Raw genomic sequence first — 24,764 nt, forward strand, 5'->3', positions numbered from 1 at the left:
GTTGCCAGGAAAACTGTTTCCGAGAGGAAGAGTCTCCGCCCGAAACTGACTTAACTCAGCAACTTTTACTCAGCTCCCAACTCAGAGCTACGCTTTATTAAGTTTCAAAGGTATGTCGTCAAGCTTCTATAAATAAGATAAACACATTTGAAAGACAACCATCAAAGCAATACTTGCCTAATTTGAAGCCAAGAATTAACTATTTAAATAGTTTTAACTACTGTATTTAACTATTTTCCTCTGTACACATTTCTCCGGACTTCATTCTTGTTCACAAAATCACGGAATCTACTTCAGTTCTGGCTTTTGTCTTTTCATCATATCACGTTCACAGCAATTATATGGACGCCACACAAGTCATTAATCACATCATTTATCCACTTGTGTTTCACCTTGTTATTGCTATCAGTCTTTCGTTTTATTAAGTAAATATTTAATTTAAATTATGGACTGGGCCAGTAACTCTAGGAATGTACAATTAATATTATGTATCATATTCTATAATATATTTATTTAAAATATATTATATTTCATTCCTTTTTTGCTCTAATATTACGGGAATTGTTATTTATATCAAATCTAACGTATTTTTATTAATGTTTCGGCAGAAAGAGAAGTTTTGCATGCGGTTTGTAGTAAAAAAATAATAAAATAAAAAAAGGAGGAAAATGATTTCTGTGCACCTTTAAAAGTTTGCTTCAGTTTTGTATTAATTTTCTCCTCCATTATTTAGTTAACTTATCCCTGCATTTTTACTATTATTTTCATTTCTTCTTCATTAATGTTGTTTTTCTCGGTTTTCTAATATTGGTGTCCTTAGCTTATATATATATATATATATATATATAATATATATATTTAAATAATTTACCCATGAAACTGAATCAATGCTTATTATTTTCTAACATATTCATTTAATTCTTTTCTTTGATTTCGTATGAAAAACTAGTAACTCGAAAAGTGTTATTTTAGTTTATTTATATCATTTCACGTCAACATATATAAATAATAGGATTGAACTTAAAAATGATAATGAAAATAAAGTAATTTAGTCTTAAGTCACACGATAATAAAAATAATAGATGTGATAAGCAAAAATCAATGGACTGCGTAGCATGACGACAGCATGAACTAATCATATACGCGTTCTTATCTTCTGGATTATGAAATTAATATTTATTCTTTTCTAAATACAGAAATAAAGAAGAAACTGATAATCCTAAACAGTTTTTTTCATTGATAACTGCTGTCGCCAAGAGTAGAGCCGCAGTATGTCCCATGATCAGAATATCTGAACGTTCCGAGTGAGTCCCAATTCGTTTTAGAATTACCCAGGGCGTATCGCGTGGATTCGAACTGGCCTATAAACACCCTAAAAGTTATCTGTTTACATTGGCTTCTTTTATTTATTTTGTCCATTTCGTTTTCGTAAGTGATACTTTTTTACATCTTTATTAATGGTTTATGTTTGTGAGCCATAATCTTCACGAATAAAATCTTGTAATTTTTCTCGTTTTCTTCAATAAATTCAATTTTATTGGTTGTGCTTGACCTGTCTTTCTAACGTTGGAAGTTGCAACTGCAATTGTAGTGTCGATTTTAAACAGTTTTAGCATACCTCAAAACCTAATATTTCGTCATTAAATTTCTAATAAAAGCTTTCATTCCTGTGGTCATTTCTGCTCACGTTTCAGGAAGGAATACTTGCTTGCGCAACTATGTAATTATTTGCAAGATTTTCCATGAATTTTCTTTTCTCTTGTTGCAAAGAAAATTCATGAAACGATCTTTGCCCATATCTAAATTCAGTAATAGCAAACCAAATACTCAAGTCAGCAATCCTACTTCTATATGTGCACCGTATTCTTTGCTTAAACCTAGATGCCATAACGGCTGACCTAAATGGAATCCAATCCTTAATACAGTGCACTTTAACGGCACTACTCAGTGAACTAACTAAATTTTGTATTTTGAACGACATTTTTTTGATAAATGTCATGCACTTTCAAAATAATTTGCCTGGTTTCGCTCTGCTCGAAATACCACTTTTCTATGTCAGCAGAAAGGCGTTTTTTGACCTATTAAAATATTAATTAAGCCAACTCTTTTTAAAAGTGAAGAACTTTCGTTTTCAAATAAACAGCGCCTTTAATATTAATATGGGAATTGAAAACAATAACAGGTACAATTAAAGCATGAATCAAAGGAAGGATCGGTGGTTAACTCCAAAGATGGAGAATCAACGCCCCATATATGTAATCAATTAGTAATTAAAGGTTTAATATGACAATCAGTTATCTGTTTTTTTGTCGTATCGACAACGTAGATCATAGTGCATCGGTCATTTGGTAGTATAGAAAATGGTCCAAAAATATGAAGGTTAAATATTTAATGTATGGTTAGGCACATTATTATATCATTATGGTTATTTACAGTGCGTCTTAGATGTTGATTACAGTCAGGAATCTAAAGATATCGGATACGAGCTCGTTGTCACCCTTCGTATTTTTGAGGATTGTGTTTTGCCTTTCCCCATAAAGATGTGAAAATCCTTCATATGTACCGGGCCTAAAGTACTATAGATGAAATCCACTTCCTGTAATGGTAGACACGGCCAAAAATGTTTTACAGCGTTGTGAATTAGTGATGGTTTGTGAATGAATGACCTGATTCAGTCAGGTCATTCAGTCATTCAGCTAAATGACTCGCGTCATTTAGCTGAATGACTGACTCGTAATTAATGACTGGAGTCATTCAGCAGAGACGTAGTCACCTAACTGTCATAGCACCTATTCATAACAAAATGACCAGGTCCAACTACGCACATCCCAGGCTTCAAATTATATATATATATATACTGTATATATGTAATTTGGTACATCTTGTTCAACTAGAAAATCGAAGAGCTTCCAACACCGTTGAAATAGAATTCTATTTAAATCCACTAAACTGGTAGAATTTAAATAAAAGCATTTATAACAGACTTTTTTTCAAATAATTCCGCAGCGGATTTTGCATAATTGCAGCTCCAGTTTCAAGTTAGAGAATATACTCGAAAAAGGTATACAGACGTTCATCGAAAGACGTAGCAGGTTGACAAGTGGTAAAGAGTCTAAATTCATGTTTCTTATTGTGAATCTAAAATAAAATAATTTTTTTTTAAATAGTATAGTATGAAGCAGAGCTATAATGCTCAATAAAATGAAAATGTAATCAATACATGGAATACACAAGCCAATCAGTTTGGGGGGGGGAGACGTTGTTGGGTTTTAGATGCATCAGCGACTCAGACCATATTGTATTATGAGTATGTTGTATTCATGGGCTGAACTGCATGTTGTGCAGGCTGAAAAACCATACTCGCTCCGTCTGAGATCGGCGGACTACAGTTCCGATTGAAGAGGTATTTAGCAATGCCTCTATTCCATGACAGGACTAGAATCCAGACTACTCCAAGAGCGACAAGTGGCGAAACCACACTTGCGTTTCTATCATAGAGGATTTATCATTATTATTATTATTTATAAGCAGGTGCCATCTGAAGTGGCATCGCTGAAGTTCAGGCTAATAGAATTTGATATTCAGTTACCACAATTTTTACCAATCAATAATAAAGTTCATATCCAGGTTGCTTCAATGATAACATAAATGAATCTCAGCGATAATGCTTAGTCTTATAACAACTTAAAAACAAATACCGTTGTCCACCGTTTCGCTTAAGCTGTTGGTATCTTTTTAAATTGCATAGAATCACCTAAACAAGCGAATCCGTAATGGATTTAAAAGACACCGTCAGGACAGCTGTTTTCGAAGCATACTGGCTTCACATCAGCCAGCAAGTAGCATCTATTAGCGAACATGTGCAGAACTGTGTTAATAATGTAGTTTGTCAAGTGAACAGTCAAACGGAGTATGGAAGAAGACAATTGTGTGCATTCCCCTTAGAAATGGTCTGCGTTAACCCTATGCAATATAATGATATGACAGGGGAGATAATTTAAAGCGGAAAACAAAATCGGACAAGTCTGAGGAGCATTACTCTGCTTTAGGCTAATAGAGGCCCCCAGCTAGCTGATGAAAAGCCAATAAGCTTAGAATCAGCTGTCCTGGCTGTTTGTTATTTGGTTTTTAGAAGCATTAGCAACTAAGGCCATATTGCTCCGGGATATGCGATAGTCATTCCCTGACCTTTCCGCATCCTCCGTATTTGGTGGTGACGGGCTCGAACCCCGGTCTAATCAAGAAGCGTGTGCTACGCACTGCTGCTCCTTCCCACCTGGCTACGGAGGCGCTGGCCTGGCAACGCTTCACATTTTTAAATGAAATGCATAGCGAATTCTGTTTAGATGATGCTATACAATTTAAAAAGATGTTAACAACATAAATGGAACTGTGGATAACGACATTTGTCTTTAAGTTGTACAAGCTTTGGGCACCGAGTTTTTGGTATCGACCTTTTGAGGGAGCAGAGTTTCCGTGATCAAGTACCTACTAACACATTAATGCCCTTCAAATCTGTCAGATGTTTCTAAATCTGTAATTATTTAGAATCAAAAGATTTTTTCCCTTTTCATTGTACATATATATGAACTTTCCATTTTGATTCACAATAGTACTTAATGGAATGAACCGATATGTACAAAATGTGTGTATTAGTGACGAATGCAAAATATATCAGTATACTGGTTACATTGTTATTTTAATGGATTAGAAACATTTAAGATATACATCTATGTAATACAGCTTCAAAGCTGCCGGCTATGTCGGAGTTTCCATTATAGAAATAATATTTATTACTGTATTATATATGACTAATTAGCTCTGCCACCGTTAAAAAAAATAATAAGAAATAATAAGAACAGTACTTAACTCGATCTAGATATTTCTTAGTGGTCACATCAACTTTAGAAAGGAGAATGAAGTCGATGATGAATATCTTACCCATCCCCAAATAAAAATAAATCTATACATGCAGTTTGAAAATTGAAAGGTTAAAAGTTGACAACTTAATTGAGCAACTCAACTATGGAATAATCCAACGCTTTTCAAACTTTTTTTTTTTTGGCCGTGAGATCCTTTTCCAAATCTAAATATTCCCGCGGAACTCTTATTATCTTTAAAAACAGTAATAATTAACAAATAATTAAACTTTGATGTATGTGTACAAATTAAATAAAAACAATAATAATAAAAATAAAAAAAATTAAATTAACATTTGCAGAACCTCTAGGAATCTTTTTCTCCAGGGTTCCGCGGAACATTTTAGAAACCAAACCTACTCTTAGTTCGGTCTGAATTTCGAATATTTCACAATTTGTATTAAATATTGTTTATGCATCTCAAAAACCCTCATCCCAAACTTCTTTCTATGTTTCACGGAAACTAGCCTGAAAACCTAAGACAATCTTATTTATTTATTTTTTTTTTTTGGAAGATTAATTCAAATGAAGTGGCGCGATTCATCTTTTCACCAACAACTCCACGTTTTAACTGGTTTAAAATGATAAAAACGGCCACTTGTATTCGATTGTCATTAGCCAAGTCCTTCTTGAAATATTAAATTCTGAAGTATGCAATTATGACGTTCTTGCAAGTTGAAATCATGTCGGATGATTATTTAAAATGTAAAAATATTTTAATTTCCTTTGCGTAATATCTGATTTTTCGGTGGAACGAAAATATTTTTAAATAGAAGTATGAAATAAAAACAAAAATAAATAAATGAGGTATATATAATAGTGGTGGTAGTAGTAAAAGAGGCATGTGATGCAAGGAAGCGAGCGAGCTTGCCTTTTTGCATCACATGCGACCTATGAGATTATGTACCATCAGCCAAAAAATATATATATAATAAAATAATTAACACAACCATTCGCTCTACGAGTTTGTCCAGTTACTCCTTGAATTTATTTAAGCTGTCAACTTCCACAACGACAGATGGAAGTTTGTTCCAGCAATTAACCACCCGCTGGCAAATTTAAGGCAAATTTATTCTACAACTGTCTTTATACCCCCTCAGGTTCGTAATCTGAGCACTCAATCCATTTAAGGCCTTATGCACCTCGTTCACATCACATCGCATCGCAGGTGCCTAGTCTCCAGCCACTGAAATTGGCAGAACTTTAGCCTTTTTTGGTACGAGGACCCCTTCGTTCCTCTCATCAATCTTGTTGTCCTTCTCTGTACACATTCAAGCAACTCAACATCCTTCCTAAAATGAGGCCTCCAGACCTGTACGCGGTACTCAAGGCGTGGCCTGACCACTGCCTTATACAAAGGGATAATCACCTTTTCCTTGCTAGCAAAATTTCTGTATATCATTGAATAACCCCATGACCTGCTCTGGCCGCCTGTCTGCATTGCTCAGAAAACTTCAAATCTGACTGCACAATCACTTCCAGGTCTTTTTCATTTTCTACCACCCAAGTATAGTACCACACGGTTTGTACGTTTCTCTGGAGTTACATCTACCCATATGCAGCACTTTGCATTTGTCAAGGTTAAACTTCAGTTGCCACTTTTCAGCCCATCTGCTCAAATTTTATAGATCCTGTTGCAGGAGCACACTGCCATTATTGTCATTAACAACCCTGCCAACCTTTGTATCATCTGCGAACTTTGACATTAAGCTTGATATACCTTCATCAATATCATTGATAAAGATACGAAACAACACTGAACCCTGAAGGACTCCACTAATAACATTAGTCCACAAAGAGCAGCGGCCACTGATTACCACTTTGTCTTCTCCAACTCAACCACCCTTTTATCTATTGTAGCAATTTACCCTTAATACCATACTGGTCCAATTTGTACATCCCCGCAGCTTTTCCATGTGCAGGTGTCAAAAGTTCTCCTGAAATCCGAGTATATGATATCAATTATTTTTTTGCATCCAGATCATAGTATTCAATCAAATTTGTCAGAAAAGATTTCCCCTTAACCAACCCATGCTGTGTCTGATTTATTACTACAGTTTTTTCTAGATGATCCTGCAGTGCATCTTTAACCAGTGACTCCATTATTTTCATCGGAACAGAAGTTAAACTAACCCTTAGAATCCCCCTTTGTGAATTTGGGTTACATTTTCACTTCTCGACTCCGTGGGGACTTCCCCTGAGTCCAAGGATGCTCTCATAATTGTGGCTAAGGGTTTGCTTACTTCTTTTGCTGCCTACTCTAATATAACTGGATAGATCCCACCACCCCAGGTGCCTTTCTTATGTTTAACTTCAACAATTTCTCCTCCACTTTGTTCTCAGTTATTACAAAATCATTAAACACCCTGTTACAGTTTGATGCACTTCTGGCATTTTCCTCCCTTTTTCTCCTTATGTGTGAATGTAGATGCAAAATACTCATTCAGTTTATCAGCTACTTAAGCAGGATCATCAATAGTCGAACCATTTATGTTAAGTGGACCAATCTGATTCATCCCCTTGATTCTAGAATTCATATAAGTAAAGAAATCCTTGCTGTTTTTCTTAGCAATCTTTGCCAAAGATTTCTCGTAATCTGCCTTCGCTTACCTAATCTCCTTTGTGACTTGATTACAGACTAGCTTATAATTATTATAAGCTTCTGTGTCGCCTGATAATTTATATGCATCCCACGCATTTTTTCCCTCTGCCACGAGTCTCATTAGTTCATCTGACAGCCATTTAGGCCTTGAACAATATTTCTTAATCGGTATGAAAAGTATAGTAGCTTCCACGATTAATATACTAAACAAAATCCGACTCTTAACCAGGTTCACCATTGATTCAGTAAAGATACGCATATCGACGGATGGGTGCCAACAGCGGTTTGATCATCTATTAGTAAGTAGTTAAATGTGCATGCGCCATGAGCTGTCATTATTTTCTTCGAGCATGGGAGTCTATTGTTTGTTTTGTGTGTATATGGAAATGTTTAGGGTTGCAGAACTACTGTAAGGCCAGTACAATTTTCATCCATATTCATAATAAATGTAAGATATTAACAATAATGATTACTTAATATTCACATCAATAGTAACACTGTTTGTATTAATATGTAGCACTTACTTTTACTTAGACTATAATCAGATTTGTAAAAATATATATATTACGTAGCAGTGTTGCCAGAGAGAAGGCCTCCATAAGGCCCGGAGTATGCCTTATATGTTCAGATATGAAGTGTGTTTTGTTTTCTTTACATAGAATATGAACCAGCTAAGGGCAGGTCAGTCTCGCAAAAGCTGTGACAGCCGTAAATGAAGGTATGGTGGTAAGGACTGTAGCAAAGCAGTTCCGAATTCTTTGGAACCCCAAGCTGCTAATGAGACATTTGACTACTTTAAAACTGTAAACCACAGCTTACCTACTAAAAGTTTTTATTCCAACTAATAGTTTTCTGAAAGTTAACATATTAGATGGCAACCCATCGTTATTGCAACCTCCCAAGGCGTACCGATCAAATTCTACAAACCACCAAACTTTAAGTAGGTTATATTTGGTACTCAGCTTTATATAAATAAACAGAGATGAAAATTTTTTGATTTAATATAGAGTTTAACTACAACTTGAAATACATTACGCATGTAATATCTATCTAACAACACCGAAATGTAACTGCAGAAGCAGCGCAAAAAAAAAAAAAGTATCCAGGTTCAACTGTGATTCTAACTTCAGTGATATGTTAAATTTTGGACCAATGAACAAAAGCATTATCACTAACAGAAGAGACTGCACTAACATTTTTTTTCCAGAAGACTGCACTAATATAAAATTGTTAGTGCAGTCTTATGAAAAAAAAATTAATAAATAATAATAATAATAAATAAATAAAAATGAATTATTAACGAATATTTCATGTAATTTAGCATGCGAGATGGATAAGCAATCTTACCTTTCCGATGATACTTCCAACTTCCTGCAATAAAAACAAATGTCTATATTAGTTTTGCAAGCAGAATAATTTAAATTACCTCATTTTAAAACAGCATGCACAATGAGTATTGTAATAAGATTCCAGCTACTTCTATAAAACTTAACAAAATACAGGTATTCCCTAGCGCAGTGCCCAACATCATTAATCTTGAACGCGCCACAAAACATTTTCTCCAGTCAACGAAGATAACAAAGAGAAAAAAAAAAGAAAAAAAAGTGACAAATTACTGTTAGACATTTGCATTAAAAAAAAAAAAAAAAGTCTTTCGAATTTAAGTTAACTCGTGATTTAAAACTGTCATCCCCGCAGCTTTATTTCACTCTGTAAGGTGTCGCTACTGTCGTTCCGAAGGAAGAAGAACCTTGACCATGACTAAACACTGAAGCAGTCGACTTCATATGCTAGAATTTTAAGATAAACACCTCCGTTCACATTTGAAAAAAAAAATGCATAATTTTAATCCCCTTATTTAACGAAAATATGGAAATAGCAGCATATAAATTCAGAAGTTTTTTGTTTATATTCAGAGACGGTCACAATGGGTAGGAGGAGTTAGCATTAGCATATGATGCAAGAAAGCAAGCTTATACAGCATCAGCCAAAGAAAAAAATCCCATTTCACACATACATTTGCTCTAAAAGTTTGTCCAGTTCTTCCTTGAATTTATTTAAACTATCAACTTCCACAACGACAGATGGAAGTTTGTTCCTCAACCACCCAATAGCTAAAGGCAAATTTCCGCTCATCTATTCTACAACTGTCTTTCCTCAACTTGAATTTATGCCCCTCAGGTGCGTCATCTGAGCAAGAGGGAGAATCCTATCAGCACTGAGCCTGCTCAAACATTCAAGGCCTTATACACCTCAAGCAGATCACCTCGCAGGTGCCTAGTCTCCAGACGCTGCAATTTGCAGAACTTAAGCCTTTCTTGGTAAGAGGATCCCTTCGTCCCCCTCACCAATCTTGTTGCCCTTCTCTGTACTCGTTCTAGCAACTCTACACCGTTCCTAAAATGAGGCCTCCAGACCTGTACAAAAGATAAAACGAATACAAGAACATTACCCAACTTAGCAGTCACGATCCCCGCGCTTGACGAATCTGTTACGGCGACCTTAAATTTTTTCTGTTTACATTACAGAGCGGCTACATAGGTCAGGATTTCCCAAAATAGAGAGAATACAAGAACAGCACCGTATTTAGCATTCAACGAAGTTGAATCAACCACAATCAATCAGGCTCATCCGCCAAACGGATATATGCCAAGGTAAAGATGCACCCGAACAGATTAACCTCAGGGTCGGTAGATACATTTGCCTCCTCCTCTCTTATCAGGCAGTAAAACCTGCAATCGGCTGGTGCGGTTTAGTTATTAATTGACCCAGGCACCAGTGTTCCTTATGCAAACTAATATTCACCGGACTCCAGACCTGAACCCTCGTAGAAATCAACGTTAGGTTCTTCATTTCTCATACTGCTTCTCCTATTAATCTTTACAGTTGTGTGCGTGGGGGAGGGGGTTAGTCACCGACTTACTTTCTGTATAATTTTTAAGAGTGAAGTCGAATGAAGGAACAATAAGTATAAGTTTTTATTTTCGTTTTCATATAAGCTATGTTGGATAATAACCTGCGATTTAACTATATTCTGCAAATATTCGACAACACGTGTTTGAGACAGGTGAACTACGTCGAAGACTTCAAAGAAACTCCCACAATATTCAAGCCACGTGAACTGTGTCCCATCGGCTATTTATTCGGAGAATTACACTCTAGCCCTCTGTCTCTACATCCTTTCCTTCCTTTCTTTCTGGATTGTAGTCAGTTCAGTTTTGTTTGAGAGCGAAGTGGGAGCATTTGCTTTCATTTTTGTATGTAATATTTGTTACACGTCGGGTTATTTTGGTAAAGATGAAATTGACTTTGTCCAACCATTTTCAACGACTTCGCGTCAAACTATCGTAGTGTAGTGCGCGCTTCATTCGCATGTCGTAAGGTGTGAAAGCATCTTGTAAGTTAACCCTGTCAAGTTCTTTGCAGAAATTTTCATTTTGACCATCATCATGGTGCCGCCTAAGAGAATAAGTCACAGCGGTACTAGTAAGTCTCCCAGGAAAAGGAAAACGATCGATTTGGATCAGAAAATTAAAATAATAAAGGCGTAAGAAAATAGTCAACATCAACAAGTATCGCGCGTAATTTAGATTTGTTAGTGTCAACAGCGAACACAATAATAAAGGACACAGACAATACGTGAAGGGGTGAAGGGATCGGCACCAATGAAGTAAACTATAATAACCAAGGCTAGAACGAGAATAATAAGGGAGAGGGAAAACTTACTTATTGTGTGGATGGAAGATCAGATCCAAAAACACACCTCCTTACCTTAAGCCTCCACCTCATCAAAGCCTTTGCTTTGATGAGGTGGTTTTGATGAATCTTGATGCCAAGGTCTTGATACCATCAGGACATGGAGCTTTGCATCAAGCTACAGGTCCTGATGGTACGTCTCCACTTGATCTCAAAACCTGTGCTCTTGAATTTACTCCTGTTCTTTGCCGCCTTTTTACACTTTCTTATTCCAAAGGTGTTTTTCCTTCTGCTTGGAAATTTGCTCATATCCTGCCAGTTCACAAAATGGGGGCAAATCACTCCCATCCAATTATCGCCCCATTGCAATTACTTCTACTCTTTCTAAAGTAACGGAGAAATCAATTAACCGCCAAGTCTTAAACTATCTAGAAACCTTCAAACTGATCAACGATCGCCAGTATGGATTCCATTAGTGTCGATCCACTGGTGATATTCTGGCCAATGTTACCCATTTATGGACAAATTCAATTGAAAAGTTCGGTGAAACACAAGCAGTTGCTCTTGACATCTCAAAGGCTTTCGATCGTCTTCTAAACAAGCTTCCATCTTATGGTTTGCCAAATGTTTTTTGTAATTGGTTATCCAAGTTTTCTCTCTGACCGCTCACTGAGGGTAGATGGCTCTCTGTCTTCTAGCTTCTCTACTAATGCTGGTGTCCCCCAATGTTCAGTTCTTTCCCCCACTCATTTCCTCTTGTATATTAATGACCTTCAATTGACTGGAAATCCTATCTATAGTTTTGCTGATGGTAGCACATTGCATTCCAGTATGAGAAACCTCGTCCTGCTCAATCAGCTTCAACTTCTCGAATATCCACCTACCAATTCCTTAATTGCCATTTTCTGCAGGTAATTCTCCGGTGGAACAAAGACAACTTAGTTGATTTCAATCTTTCTAAAACTCAGTCCTGTCTTATATCTCGCAATTTTAGAGTTTCGTCAATAAAATGAGCGAATTCGAACTGCTGGTTAAAACAAGTAACGCGGACATAATAGGGCTTACGGAGACGTAGTGCCACCCGGACATTGGGGATGATGAGTTTCAGTACGGCTTGTATAATGTATTTAGGAAGAATAGGGTAGATAGAAGGGGTGGTGGGGTAATGCTTCTTATCAGAAGCAGCCTGAGTGCGACGATAGCTTTCCCGGATTCAGACGTTTCACATGCTAGTATAGAATCTGTATGGTGTGAGATAGTTGGAAACAAAGGTATAATGCGAGTAGGAATAATCTACAGACCAGGTGATTGTGAAGATTATGACGAAAGCCTCTAGATGCAAATGAAATGGGCAAGTAAGGGTCAATGTTTTATTATGGGTGATTTCAATTTGCCTCTAACAGACTGGTGTAAATGGGAAGCGAACTCGTCATGGGGAACAAAATTTTTAAATCAACTAGATGACTTATTTGTATCAACATGTCAGGAAAAGTACTAGAGAAAAGAATATCCTAGACCTCATCATCACCCATCAATAAGATGACATAACAGGGCTGACAGTAGAGGAACCAGTAGCAGGAAGTGATCACGGAGTTCTACGGTGGATGACGATGAGAGAGGTAGCAGTAGTAAAAGGCAAAGGAATAGGTTTTAATTTCAGAAAAGGAAATTACGATGCCTTAAGGTACTACATGGCCTCTATTAACTGGGTAGATATCACACAGAGAATGAATACAATTGAACTGTGGTATGCTTTTAAAACATTAATCACAGATGCCTTGAATGCTTATTTACCATTAAAAAAGTAATCGGCGAGGAGGATTCCAAGTTGGGTGAATAGTGAAGTTGCCACATTACTTGAGCAGAAAAAGGTGGCATGGAAAGGTTACAGAGCAATAAAAAGTACTGAAGCCTATAACAGCTACAAGATGATCTGTAATAGAGTCACAGAATAGGTTCGACAGGCAAAGGCAGTTTATGAGAAAGCACTAGCAAAGAGGGGGGATAAGGAATTCTTCTCATATATAAATGCCAAGAAGAGCAGGACAAACCAGATCGGACCTTTACGTAAGGGAAAGGGAATAGTATTAAATACACCAGCTGCCGTTGCAGATGAACTCAACAGTTATTTTGCATCGATATTTACAAATGGAAAAACTTGTGGCAATAGGAAATTGTGGGAGCGAAGTTGAAAAATATGTAATTAATGATATTGAAATTTCGCAAGATGAAAAAAAAAAAAAAACTTTCGAGCCTACAGGCCAGTAAGGCTCCTGGAGTTGATGGAATATACCCTATAATCTTAAGGGAGGCGGCAAGTGAGTGCATTGAACCATTGAGGCTAATCATGCGAGCATCACTAGACTCTGGGGAGATTCCGTTGGATTGTAAAAGTGCCAATGTATCTCCCATACACAAGGGTGGCATTAAGTGTGAAGTGGGAAATTATCAACCTGTCGGCGCCTCCGTAGCCAGGTGGGAAGGAGCAGCAGTGCGTAGCATACGCTTCTTGATTAGACCGGGGTTCGAGCCCGTCACCACCAAATACGGAAGTTGCGGAAAGGTTAGGGAATGACCATCGCATATCACGGAGCAATATGGCCTTAGTTGCTATGCTCCTAAAAAAACCAAAATAACAAATAACAATTGACCTGTCAGTCTGATTTCAGTGGTAGGGAAAATCATCGAGGCAATGGATCAAGGGTGGAATTCGGGATTATTTGGATCGAATTGAAATTCTCAAGAATACTCAGCATTAGGGCTTGCAAACCGGTTTTATAAACCGGTTAAATCCAGTTTTCATATTGAGTTGTTAAAACCGAAACCGAGCTTCTAAAACCGGATTCGAATATTTTTTTAGTTAGCCCTTGAATATAGTTTTTTGTTACGCACATTTTCTTTTGTTTGTTCGTTTGTTATAAATTCCTATTCCGGTGTTATAAATTCCTACTAATTAATATTTATTACTCTTAATATGTTTAAGATGAAATCAAATGTATGGAATTATTTTTCTCGAAAAAGCAAAAATGAAGCACAATGTTCGAAATGTCAGATGATAATGAAGTCGTCTGTAGGATCTACATCATCTTTGATGTTGCATTTAAAGAAAATGCATCAAATTGACATTAAACAAGATAACAGTGAACCTCCCGTAAAAATGGTAAGAACGTTAGAAAACTTTATCGTTAAAAAATCTATGGAAGAAGCGATTTCAAAATTAGCCGCTTTAGATGGATTTTCTTTTAATTCAATTGGCAAGAGTGAGTTTATACAATCAAGCCTTCACCTTCAGAGAAATAAATACGATAAATTACCACCAGCCTCAGTGAATGGAATTAAAAATATGGTTCTGAATTATTATAAAACTAAGAAAGAAGAACTCATTCAGCATTTCAAAAATTCATTGGTTTTGGGTGCACGGTATTCATTGACTCTGGACGAATATACGTCTATACAAAATAAAAAGGTATATGAATATAAATGTGCATTCAAAAGACAATCATTGGTCGTTAGGTCTTATTGAGATTAATGGTTCACTTGATAGCAGAAGAGCTGAGCAAATTGTGAATGGACACTTGAAGGAATTTGGTTTGAACTTGGATGAGGATATTGTTGATTGCACCACCGATGGAGCAGCAATGATGATTAAGTTTGACAAGTCATCATCAACGCCTAATCATCAACAATGTATAGCCCATTGTATACATCTGTCAGTTATAGATGTATTTTATGAAAAAGCAATCAATTATGGTACCACAGTCTCTGAGTCTCCCAATGACAATGAAGAAAATGAAAATAATGAAGAAAGTAGTGATGATGAAGAAGTTGAAGAAAGACAGCAAGGCATGCTTTATCAAATCGACTTTACCGATAAGCTCATTTATTTCTTCAATCCAATGGCCAATATTGCACAAACTATTAACAAAGTCAGAAAAATTTGCAAGATTTTTCGAAAATCGCCTACCAAAAGTGATATATTACAAAATTTTGTTAAAGCAAAATTTAATGGGAAAGAATATAAAGTTATATTAGATTGCAAGACTAGATGGGATAGCACATTCTATATGATTGAGAGATTTTTGAAATTGAAAGTTCAGTTGACAGTACTGCACATAATGCTCTTATGTGCAGTACTGTCAACTGAAGCTGTCTGACGATGACTGGAAAACACTCGAATTGCTACGTGAAACTTTGCGACCAGTTGAAATGATTCTGAAGGCTATAACCTCAGAAGATACAGACTTACTTAAAGCAGAGCCTTCAATAGAATTTCTGCTTGCTAAGCTTGATACAGCAGAAAACCCATTTGCTTTAAAGTTTCACCAAAGCCTTTTGCGGCGTTACAATGCAAGACGAAATTGCCAAACTGTGGCTTTGCTGAGCTATCTACACAACCCCAAAAAGTTTAGGAAAGAAGATTCAGGTTCAAGAACTTTTGATGTTCCAAGTAAGCAAGTTTTGAAAAAGCATGCTGAAGAGATTTATCAGAGATTATTTGCAAAACATTCCTAAGGAGTCTTAGCGTTGAATGAAGAAACCGAAAATAAACGAACTGTTCTTTTAGAAGAAAACAAAGACTCGTCTAGTTCCGATGTTGGAGATACACTCATGCGAAAGTATGATAGTGTAATAAAGAGATTAACTGAAGAGCCTTCAAAATATCGGAGTGAATTGGAAATCAGCAAAGAATTTAAACTTTTGTAGGCAACTAGCAGTAGAAGTGAAAAGCTGGAGAAAGTTTATAGAGCACTGCTGACCATTAAACCAACAATTGTCCAATCTGAGAGAGTGTTTTCGATCACTGGTCTCTTTAACACAAAAATAAGGTCGAGTCTATCAGGAAAAATGCTTAATATACTGTGTTTTTTAAAGGATCATTTTCAGAAAAAAGCTGAGCAATAAATAGTAAAGTAATTTCCCCAAGCTGTTTTTTTTTCGCATTATTTTTATTTATTTATTATTATAGGGCTTATTATTTTTTTTGTTTACTATACGAGAAGATAGTTTTTATTCAAAGGATTTGAATACAATTTGTAATTTTGTATATCTCAAGCTGGTTACCTTTTTTGAGCATTTTAATTTTTTTATTTTTTTTACTATAAAATGTGATAGATTTTGTTTAAAAAATTTGATTACGATTTGCACAATCTACCCAAGATAAAATAAATACTTGTGTTATAAGCTTTTAATTATTTACCCTAAGTCTGAGAAAATCGGGTTTAAAACCGGTTTTAAGAGTAAACTTCGGTTAAACTCGGTTTTATGCAAGCCCTACTCAGCGTGGTTTGTAAAGGGAAAATCATGTTTAACAAATCTGGTTCGCTATTTTGAAAGGGTCACTCACGAGCTGGATTTAGGGAATAATTTCAACATTGTTTATTTAGATTTCAGCAAAGCTTTTGTCTCAGTCCCATATGAGCGGTTGCTTTATAAGCTGGAACAGGTCGGAATCACTGGGAAAATCCTTAGATGGATAGCAGGATAGCTTCAGGGCAGGAGGCAGAGGGTTGTGATAAATGGCTATTCCTCAGATTGGGTTGATGTAAGAAGTGGGGGGGGGGTTCCCAAGGATCAGTATTAGGACCACTGTTGTTTTTAATTTTCATAAACGACATCGATGAAGGGATAGAGGGCGTGATGTTTAAATTTGCAGATAATGTTAAAATTGGTAGAGTAGTTAATGATCACTGTCAAGCTGAGTTTCTTCAGAGAGACCTATATAGACTTCAGGAATGGTCAGAAAAATGGCAGCTATACTTTAATACAACAAAGTGTAAGGTATTACACCTGGGAAACAGTAATCCCAAAATAACTTATTCACTTGGTGGAGTTCAACTAAACCCAGTACTGGAGGAAAGGGACTTGGGTGTTACGATACGGTCAGATATGAAATTATCTGAGCATTGTAAACAGGCTGCAAGGAAGGCCCATGGAGTCCTATCAATGATCTATTAAACTTTTGCAAGTAGAGATAGGGATCTGATAATCCCATTATATAAGGCTTTTGTTAGACCACACTTGGAATACTGTGTGTGTTCTAGTATGGAGACCGCACCTAAAGAAAGACAGAGCTTCTTGAAAGGGTACAAAGACGGGTTACTCGTCTGGTGAGATCGACAAAAGGGCGTCCTTATGAAGAAAGACTTCGAATATGTGGGTTGCAGAGTTTGGAAACTAGACACCTTACAGGAGGTTTGATTGAGGTGTTTAAGGCTCTGAGAGGCAGTAGTAAAATGAATGAGGACGAAATTTTCAAGATTATAAATGATGCTAGAACTAAGGGACATAAATTCAAGTTACGGGGGGTAATGTTTAGATTGGACTGCAGGAAGTTTTATTTTAGCCAGCGAGTTATAAATTACTGGAATAAGTTGCCTACATGGGTGGTAGAGGCCGACAGTTTGAGGAAATTCAAAAGCCATCTGGATAGTACCTTCGGGTGAGGGAAGCGCATAGGATGATAGCTGTGATTTCCTTTTCTTTTATAATTATTATTTATATCATTGTTTTATTCGGGGTTTTTTTTATCGCTGTTTTATTCGGGGATTTTTTTTTTTTTTTTTTTGGCTGGTGCAGCATAAGCCATAGGCTTTCTTGCACCATGCGGGCATTACTAATACTAATACTAAAAAGGATTCTTCTGCTCTATGCTTATCTTTGGTGACACTCCGATTTCTAGGCAAAATGATATATCTTTTTTGGGCATTACCCTGACTTCTAATGTGTCTTGGTACAAGCACATTACAAATACTTCTTCCTCCGCATCTAAAAAACTTATTTTTCTCTTTCGCTCTCGGCGTTACTTTTTTTTTCAAACAGCTGTTCACTCTGTAAAAATCGCAAATCCGCCCCACCATGAAATATTCTTCCCACATCTGGGGCGGCGCTCCCAAAACCTCTCAGGCTTTTAGATTCCATTCAGAAGAGGGCAATTGGGTTAATTACTGACTCATCTCTAACAGAGTGTCTCCACTCTGTCTTATAGACGTTCTGTTTCTGCTGCATGCCTTTTCTACAGATACTTCCATGGGCACTGTTCTTCTGAGTTGACTTTTATAATTCCCGCTCTCTCTTTCAAAACAGTCCGGACACGTGCCGCCACCAGCCAGCATCCATTTACTGTCCAACTTCAAACTCACAGAACCAAGTTTTCATCTTCCTCATTTATTCATTAAACTGCCGTTTTCTGGAACAACCTTCCCTCATACGTATTCCCTGATAATTACAGTCTACAGAAATTTAAGTCTAATGTCAATAAATATCTTCTTTCTTCTTCCCAACCTCGAACCATGCAGGGTACTAAGTACTATAGGTGCTAATACCTCTCGTCTGTGGAGTTTTCACAAAAAAAAAAAGAAGGATCGTGCCAATTTTTGAGGATCTTAAGAAGAGTGATGATACTGAAACCACCTAATCAAGAAGTGTGTGCTACGCACTGCTGCTCCTGCCCACGGCGTACATATGTATACAACATATATAGTGGTTTGTTTTTCCTTCTTTAAACACTATTGCATTTATAGCTTTGAAAGGATTTTTAAGAGGACCATCTGAGCCGGAAGAGCATTTAAGTATCAAAGTACACATTGTTGAAAGCGCCAACGAAATTATATATATAAAAAATAAAATAAATAAAATAAAACAATAATTTTAAAACAAATTTAACGAGATTAATTTTTGATGCTAAGCTTTAGATATGAAGTCTGGCTGGGAACCGCCTTTGCGCTTACAAGTTTCAACATTATCAGAATTCCATGGGTTTCGTGGAAATTCAAAAAGTTTCAAAATTCACTTAATAGACAAGTCTACTGACTTAGGGATGCTGGGAAGGAAATTCAAAATGCAGTTCGTCTGTCTTCCTAAAAAGAATGTAGTATTAATGGAGGCATGATATACAAGAAAGCAAGTGTATGAGCTTATGTAGCATCAGCGGGGAAAAAAAAAAAATAATAATTCACACTTCCATTCCTTCTAAAACTTTGTCGAGTTCCTCCTTGAATTTATTTAAGCTATAAACTCACACAACTACAGATGTTCCAGCAATTAACCACCCGCTGGCTAAAGGCAAATTTCCGCACATGTATTCTACAACTGTTTTGAATTTGAATTTATGCCCCCTCAAGGTTCATAATCTGAGCAAGGGGAAGAATCCCATCAGAATTCAGCGTGCAGGTGCCTACTTTCCAGCGCTACAATTTGCAGAACTTAGCCTTCCTTGGTAAGATGAGCCCTTCGTTCCCTTCACCAATCTTGTTGCATTTCTCTGTACACGCTCAAGCAACTCTAAATCTTTCATAAAATGAGGCCTCCAGACCTGTAGGCAGTACTCAAGTCGTAGCCTGACCATTGCCTTATACAAAGGGATAATCAGCTCCTTTTCCCTACTAGCAAAATTCCTGTACATGTATATCATTGACAATACCCCATGACCTGTTCCGGATGCCTGTCTGCATTGTTCAGTAAACTTCATATCTGACTGCACAATTACTCCCAGGTATTTTTCATTTTCTACCACCCTAAGTATAGTAACACAATTGGTACCTTTCTCTGCAGTTACTTCTGCCCATATGCAGTATTTTGCATTTGTCAATGTTAAACTTTAGTTGCCACTTCTCAGCCCATGTGCCCAAATTTTCTAGATCCTGTTGCAGAAGCATACTGTCATTAATAATCCTGCCAACCTATGTATCATCTGCAAACTTGGACATTAAGCCTGATATACCTTCATGAATACCACTGATAAATATAAAAAACAACAGTGGGCCCAACACCGAACCCTGAGGGACTCCACTAATAACATTAGTCCACGAAGAGTAGCGTCCATTGATTACTACTGTCTTCTCCCATTCAACAACCCTTTTATCCATTGTAGCAACTTATCCTTAATACCATACTGCTCCAATATGTACAGTAGTCTTCCATGCGCAACCGTGTCAAAAGCTTTCCTGAAATCCAAGTATATGATATAAAAATTATTTTTTTGCATCCAGTTACTTTGTAACCACATCATAGTATCCAATCAAATTTGTCAGACAAGACTTTGCAATGCTGTGTCTGATTTATTACTACACTCTTCTCTAGATGATCATGCAAGCCATCTTTAACCAGTGACTATTATTTTCACCGGAACAGAAGTTAAACTAACTGGTCTGTAATTACTCGTGTTATCCTTAGATATCCCCTTTGTGAATTGGGGATACCTCTGCACATCTCCAGTCCGTGCAGATTTCCTCTGAGTCCAAGGATGTTCTCATAATTATGGTTAAGGGTTTACTTACTTCTTTTGCTGCCTCCTTTAATATAACTGGATAGATCCCATCCATCCCAGGTGCCTTTCTTATGTTTAACTTCATCAATTTTATCTCCACTTTGCTCTCATTTATTACAAAATCATTAAGCACCCTGTTACAGTTTGATAAACTTCTGGCATTTTCCTCCCTTTCTTCTCGTCGTGTGTGAATGTAGATGCAAAATACTCATTCAGATTATCAGCTATCTGAGCAGGATCATCAACAGTCGAACCATCGATATCAAGTGGACCAATTGATTCATCCCCTTCGTTCTAGAAAAACAGCAAGGACTTCAGCAAAGAAGTCCTTGCAGTTTTTCTTAGTATCCTTTGCCAAAGATTTCTCGTAATCCGCCTTTGCTTGCCTAACCTCCTTTGTGACTTTATTACAGACTAGTTTATATGTGCCACAGGCTTCTTGTGTCACCTGATAATTTATATGCATCCCATCCCCCTCTGCCACGAGTCTCATTAGTTCATCTGACATCCACTTAGGCCTAAACCTTGAACAATATTTCTTAATCGGTATGAAAAGCTTAGCTTCCACGATTAGTTCCTTGAACGCTTCCCACTTAGAATTTGCTGTTGGTAACATCACCAGTTGGTCCCACTGTACAGAATTTAAAAACTGTCTGAGACCACTGTAGTTACCTTTACGGAAGCAAAAACCCTTCCCTTTATCCCTGATGTTAATTATATCTTTAAGTAAATCCCACATCAGTACACTGTGATCACTGCCACCTAGTGGTTCCTTTATCTGCAAATTCTTTATACACAAATAATCACTGCTGATAACCAGATCAAGGGTATTACCCTCTCTTGTTGCCCCTCGAAAATGTTACTGCAGAAAACAATCCTCCAATAAATCCACAAAAGTCTTGCTAGTGTGCGAGTGATCAATCCACAAGTTCCAGTCAATATCTGGGAAGTTAAAATTCCCCATTAACACAATCTGATTTATTGGCCCATTCTATTTCTTTGTACAATGTCTTATTGGGAAATATTTATTATATAGAAACAAAATAAATACTTCAGGAGTTATACTCAATTCATTAATAAACACCATGCAGTGATTACACAGTACCACCAAATTACTCTGCTTGCGTAATGTTCTAACGTGGGAAATTTAATATGTTCTTTGATTGCTCACACACATGGCTTTTGAAGGACAGTTATTCCTATTCAATTCCCTTACTGATCGTATTATGTTTAATAATAGTTAATGCTACTCAGTATAAGCACATTATGCATGACTGCTTGAACAGATTCTAATTGCGACAACTTCAATACCGCTATTCAGAGATGAATCTTTCCATCTCTCCTGTTTCCTTATTCTTTTAAGGGCCGACCGTCATGTCGCCGTCCTTTTAGGTCACTTTGTCCCGACAGCCTCTCCATTTTCTTTAGTGAGCCGGAAACACCATGAAAAACCACTCACATCACATTTCAACATATCGTCTACGTGCCAAGCCAGGTCACGGCTATTTTGGAGCGAAATAAAACAATGGTCCGATGCTTGCGGAGTCTGCTGAAATTAGGAGCGTACCAAGTTACAAGAAGAAACGACAGCGGTGGCACAGGGCCAGCCGATCCCATAACTTACTTGCTGTAGCGAGAAAATGAATGATTATTCGCAACCTCAGATCAAAACAATGTTGTCTCCTCTAAGCACGTTAGTCGGCTGCAGCTTAAAAAAAAAAAAAAAAAAAAGTAACAGCAATGTCTAAGAGTTCAAACAACAGCACACGAGCTGAATTTATTAAAAGAAGAAATGCTTTAAAAATGATAGCTTAAAGCATTCTGTGATAGAAATTAGTCTCTGTTGTTAAATACTTGGTATGTTTAGCACACCAGGAGTGGTACAATGTCGATGATGCTCCATCCTACGATGCGTGCAAAATCAAGAAAGAGAAAGCAATTTCTCGTAAGTGACTTATAACACAGGTGTGGCTATGAATAGCCACGAAATTCAACCATTAACTGTCAGGTGGTTCAAAGAACGAGTTAAATCATTTTATACATACGGATTTGCAACTAAAAAAAGATCACAATCATATATGAAATCGAACTTAAGAGTGGTTAAAGGTAGGTGTCAGGAATGAAAATACGTTGATCCTGGTACCCCGGTAGACTGCATGACGATTTCAAGTGGAATGCCATCAAGTTATGGAAATGGATGAACAGTAACTGTATAAGTTATAACATATTTACCAGGTGCATTATGGCCTTAGTAGCCCTTGCACCAATAAATCAAACGAACAACATAACATATTTACCACACAGAAATTCGAACTGCGACAACTTCAATACCGCTATTCAGAGCAGTATTGAAGTTGTATTCAAGTAAGATTGAAGCGGTATTGATAACTTCAATACCGCTTCAATCTTAATAGAATAGCATAGTTCACATTAGTGCCAAGCACTGATAAGTTAGGGCTTAAGCCTGGTGTCTTATCCCTGAATTATCTATATAAATAAGCTCTATTTGCGCGTACTTCATGATAGACACAAACAAAAAGCTTATTTGTTTAAATATGTATTAACACTACTCTTAATGTCTTCGGTATTGATTCCTCATAATGTGAGACTATGACAACGAGTTGCCTCGGTATTACACAACTAATAAGTAACAATTCTCCTAAGAGAAGTCTATTTTTGTTAGTAATGTAATTTCACATTCCAGACCTTCACTTCGGTGCTTTATGGCAGTGGCTGTGGAAGAGGCAGGCATTCATCAGACCAATTGTGATTTTACTCACAATTGAGAGATTCCTTTTGTTTATCTCTGAATAAACTACACAAGCGCATTTATTTACATGAGTTTCTATACAAATACGCTTACTATTATGAGAGAAGCAGTCGGCTTCTCTCATAAGTGTAAGTTAAATCGCAACTGGGTTATCAGGTTCTGAATTGATTGGTGCTTTCCATCCCGCCGATGAGGTGCCAGAACGCACTGCAAAGACAGTCCAGGAGGTGGCACTTCTTTATTAATAAGCAACTATACTAATTATTTTCTAATAAACATGATAGCTTCGGGCCAACTTCATAATGGATGGACCAATTTTTAAACTTACACTGAATCATTAAGTTGCAAATAAGTCTTTCTGATATCAGTTTGCTGAAAACAGAATTTCAGTTTTAATATTTTGCTTATATTTTTATCCAACTGTATTTGGTGTTTTAATAGATATAATGTATAAGTTTTACTATAGTTTTATTTTCGATTATTATTATTATTGTTCCTCCTTAGCTATCTCTGGGCAGCCTTAGGCTAGAAAGGTATTATGGACAAACTGAGGTTAGAGCAAAACATGTCTTAAGTAACAAGGTACAGCATGTCCTCTTAACCAGAAGTTTATTACAGAATTTGTATTTACGTTATGTATTTATACGATTAGCAATAACACACGATATGACTATACCTAGATTTTTTTTTTTTTTTATAACTGAGTGCTCAATATATATAATGATATGCCAAACTTCTGATTACTTAGTATACACTGAGTGATCACTGAATTATGACTACCCTATGAAAACTGAATGCGACCCGTTGACCAGGTGAAGTACGAGAGTGCGCAATTATTCGACCTACGTAGCATAGATAAGGTGTCAGTGGTTCAGTAGGTAGTAAAATTTCGAGCGTGATGGGTAAAAGGAACGATTTATCGAACTTTGATAAAGGACAGATTGTGGGTGCTTGACGAGCTGGTGCCTCGATTTCCCAAACGGCTGAACTGGTGTGGTGTTCGAGAGCGGCCGTAGTTAAAGTGTACCAGGACTGGCATCAAAAATTGTCAAACAACGATCCGACGGCAAACCTGCAAAGGTTGAAGTTAAAGGTGAGCGCCGGGTCCGACGACTCATACAGGCGCAGCACTGTTCAAGAATTGACCACCCAATACAGCATGGGCCAACCCGGAACAATATCTGACATGACCATGCGTCGCACGTATGGGCTATACCAGCAGACGACCCCTACGGCATCCTCTCCTAACCAAGGTTCATCGGCGTAAAAGACTCGCCTGTTGCAAAGAGCATGCAAGTTGGACGTTAGACGACTGGAAGGTGTGCTGGTCGGATGAGTGTCATTATTTACTCCACACCGTTGATGGTTGTGTACGGATTTGGCTTCTACAACATGAGGCTCTTGATCCATCATGCATTGTATAAAAAGTGCAGGCCGGTGGAGGCGGTTGTGACGTAAAAAGTGTAACATAGCGGGGTGGAACAACGTATTAGTGGTCTCCGCTATCGTCAC

The 24,764-nt window shown here is 37.0% G+C and overlaps 1 protein-coding gene across 8 annotated transcripts in view; it reads right to left on the minus strand.

Moving 5' to 3' along the window:
* Positions 1-24,764, minus strand: part of LOC150075188 (poly(rC)-binding protein 3-like) — a 739,881-nt gene that overhangs the window by 223,365 nt on the left and 491,752 nt on the right. For all 8 annotated transcript variants that reach the window (XR_016547921.1, XM_090389203.1, XM_090389202.1 and 5 more), the window contains one exon: positions 8,869-8,892. Coding sequence is in view for 7 of the 8 variants with exons in the window: in XM_090389203.1 (XP_090245329.1) it covers positions 8,869-8,892 (24 nt within the window). In the remaining variant the exon portion in view is untranslated. The remainder of the gene's footprint in view (positions 1-8,868; positions 8,893-24,764) is intronic.

The sequence above is a fragment of the Mastigoproctus giganteus genome, chromosome 14 (assembly GCF_048544385.1).
Source record: "Mastigoproctus giganteus isolate SK-2022 chromosome 14, ASM4854438v1, whole genome shotgun sequence".
NCBI lineage: Eukaryota > Metazoa > Arthropoda > Arachnida > Uropygi > Thelyphonidae > Mastigoproctus > Mastigoproctus giganteus.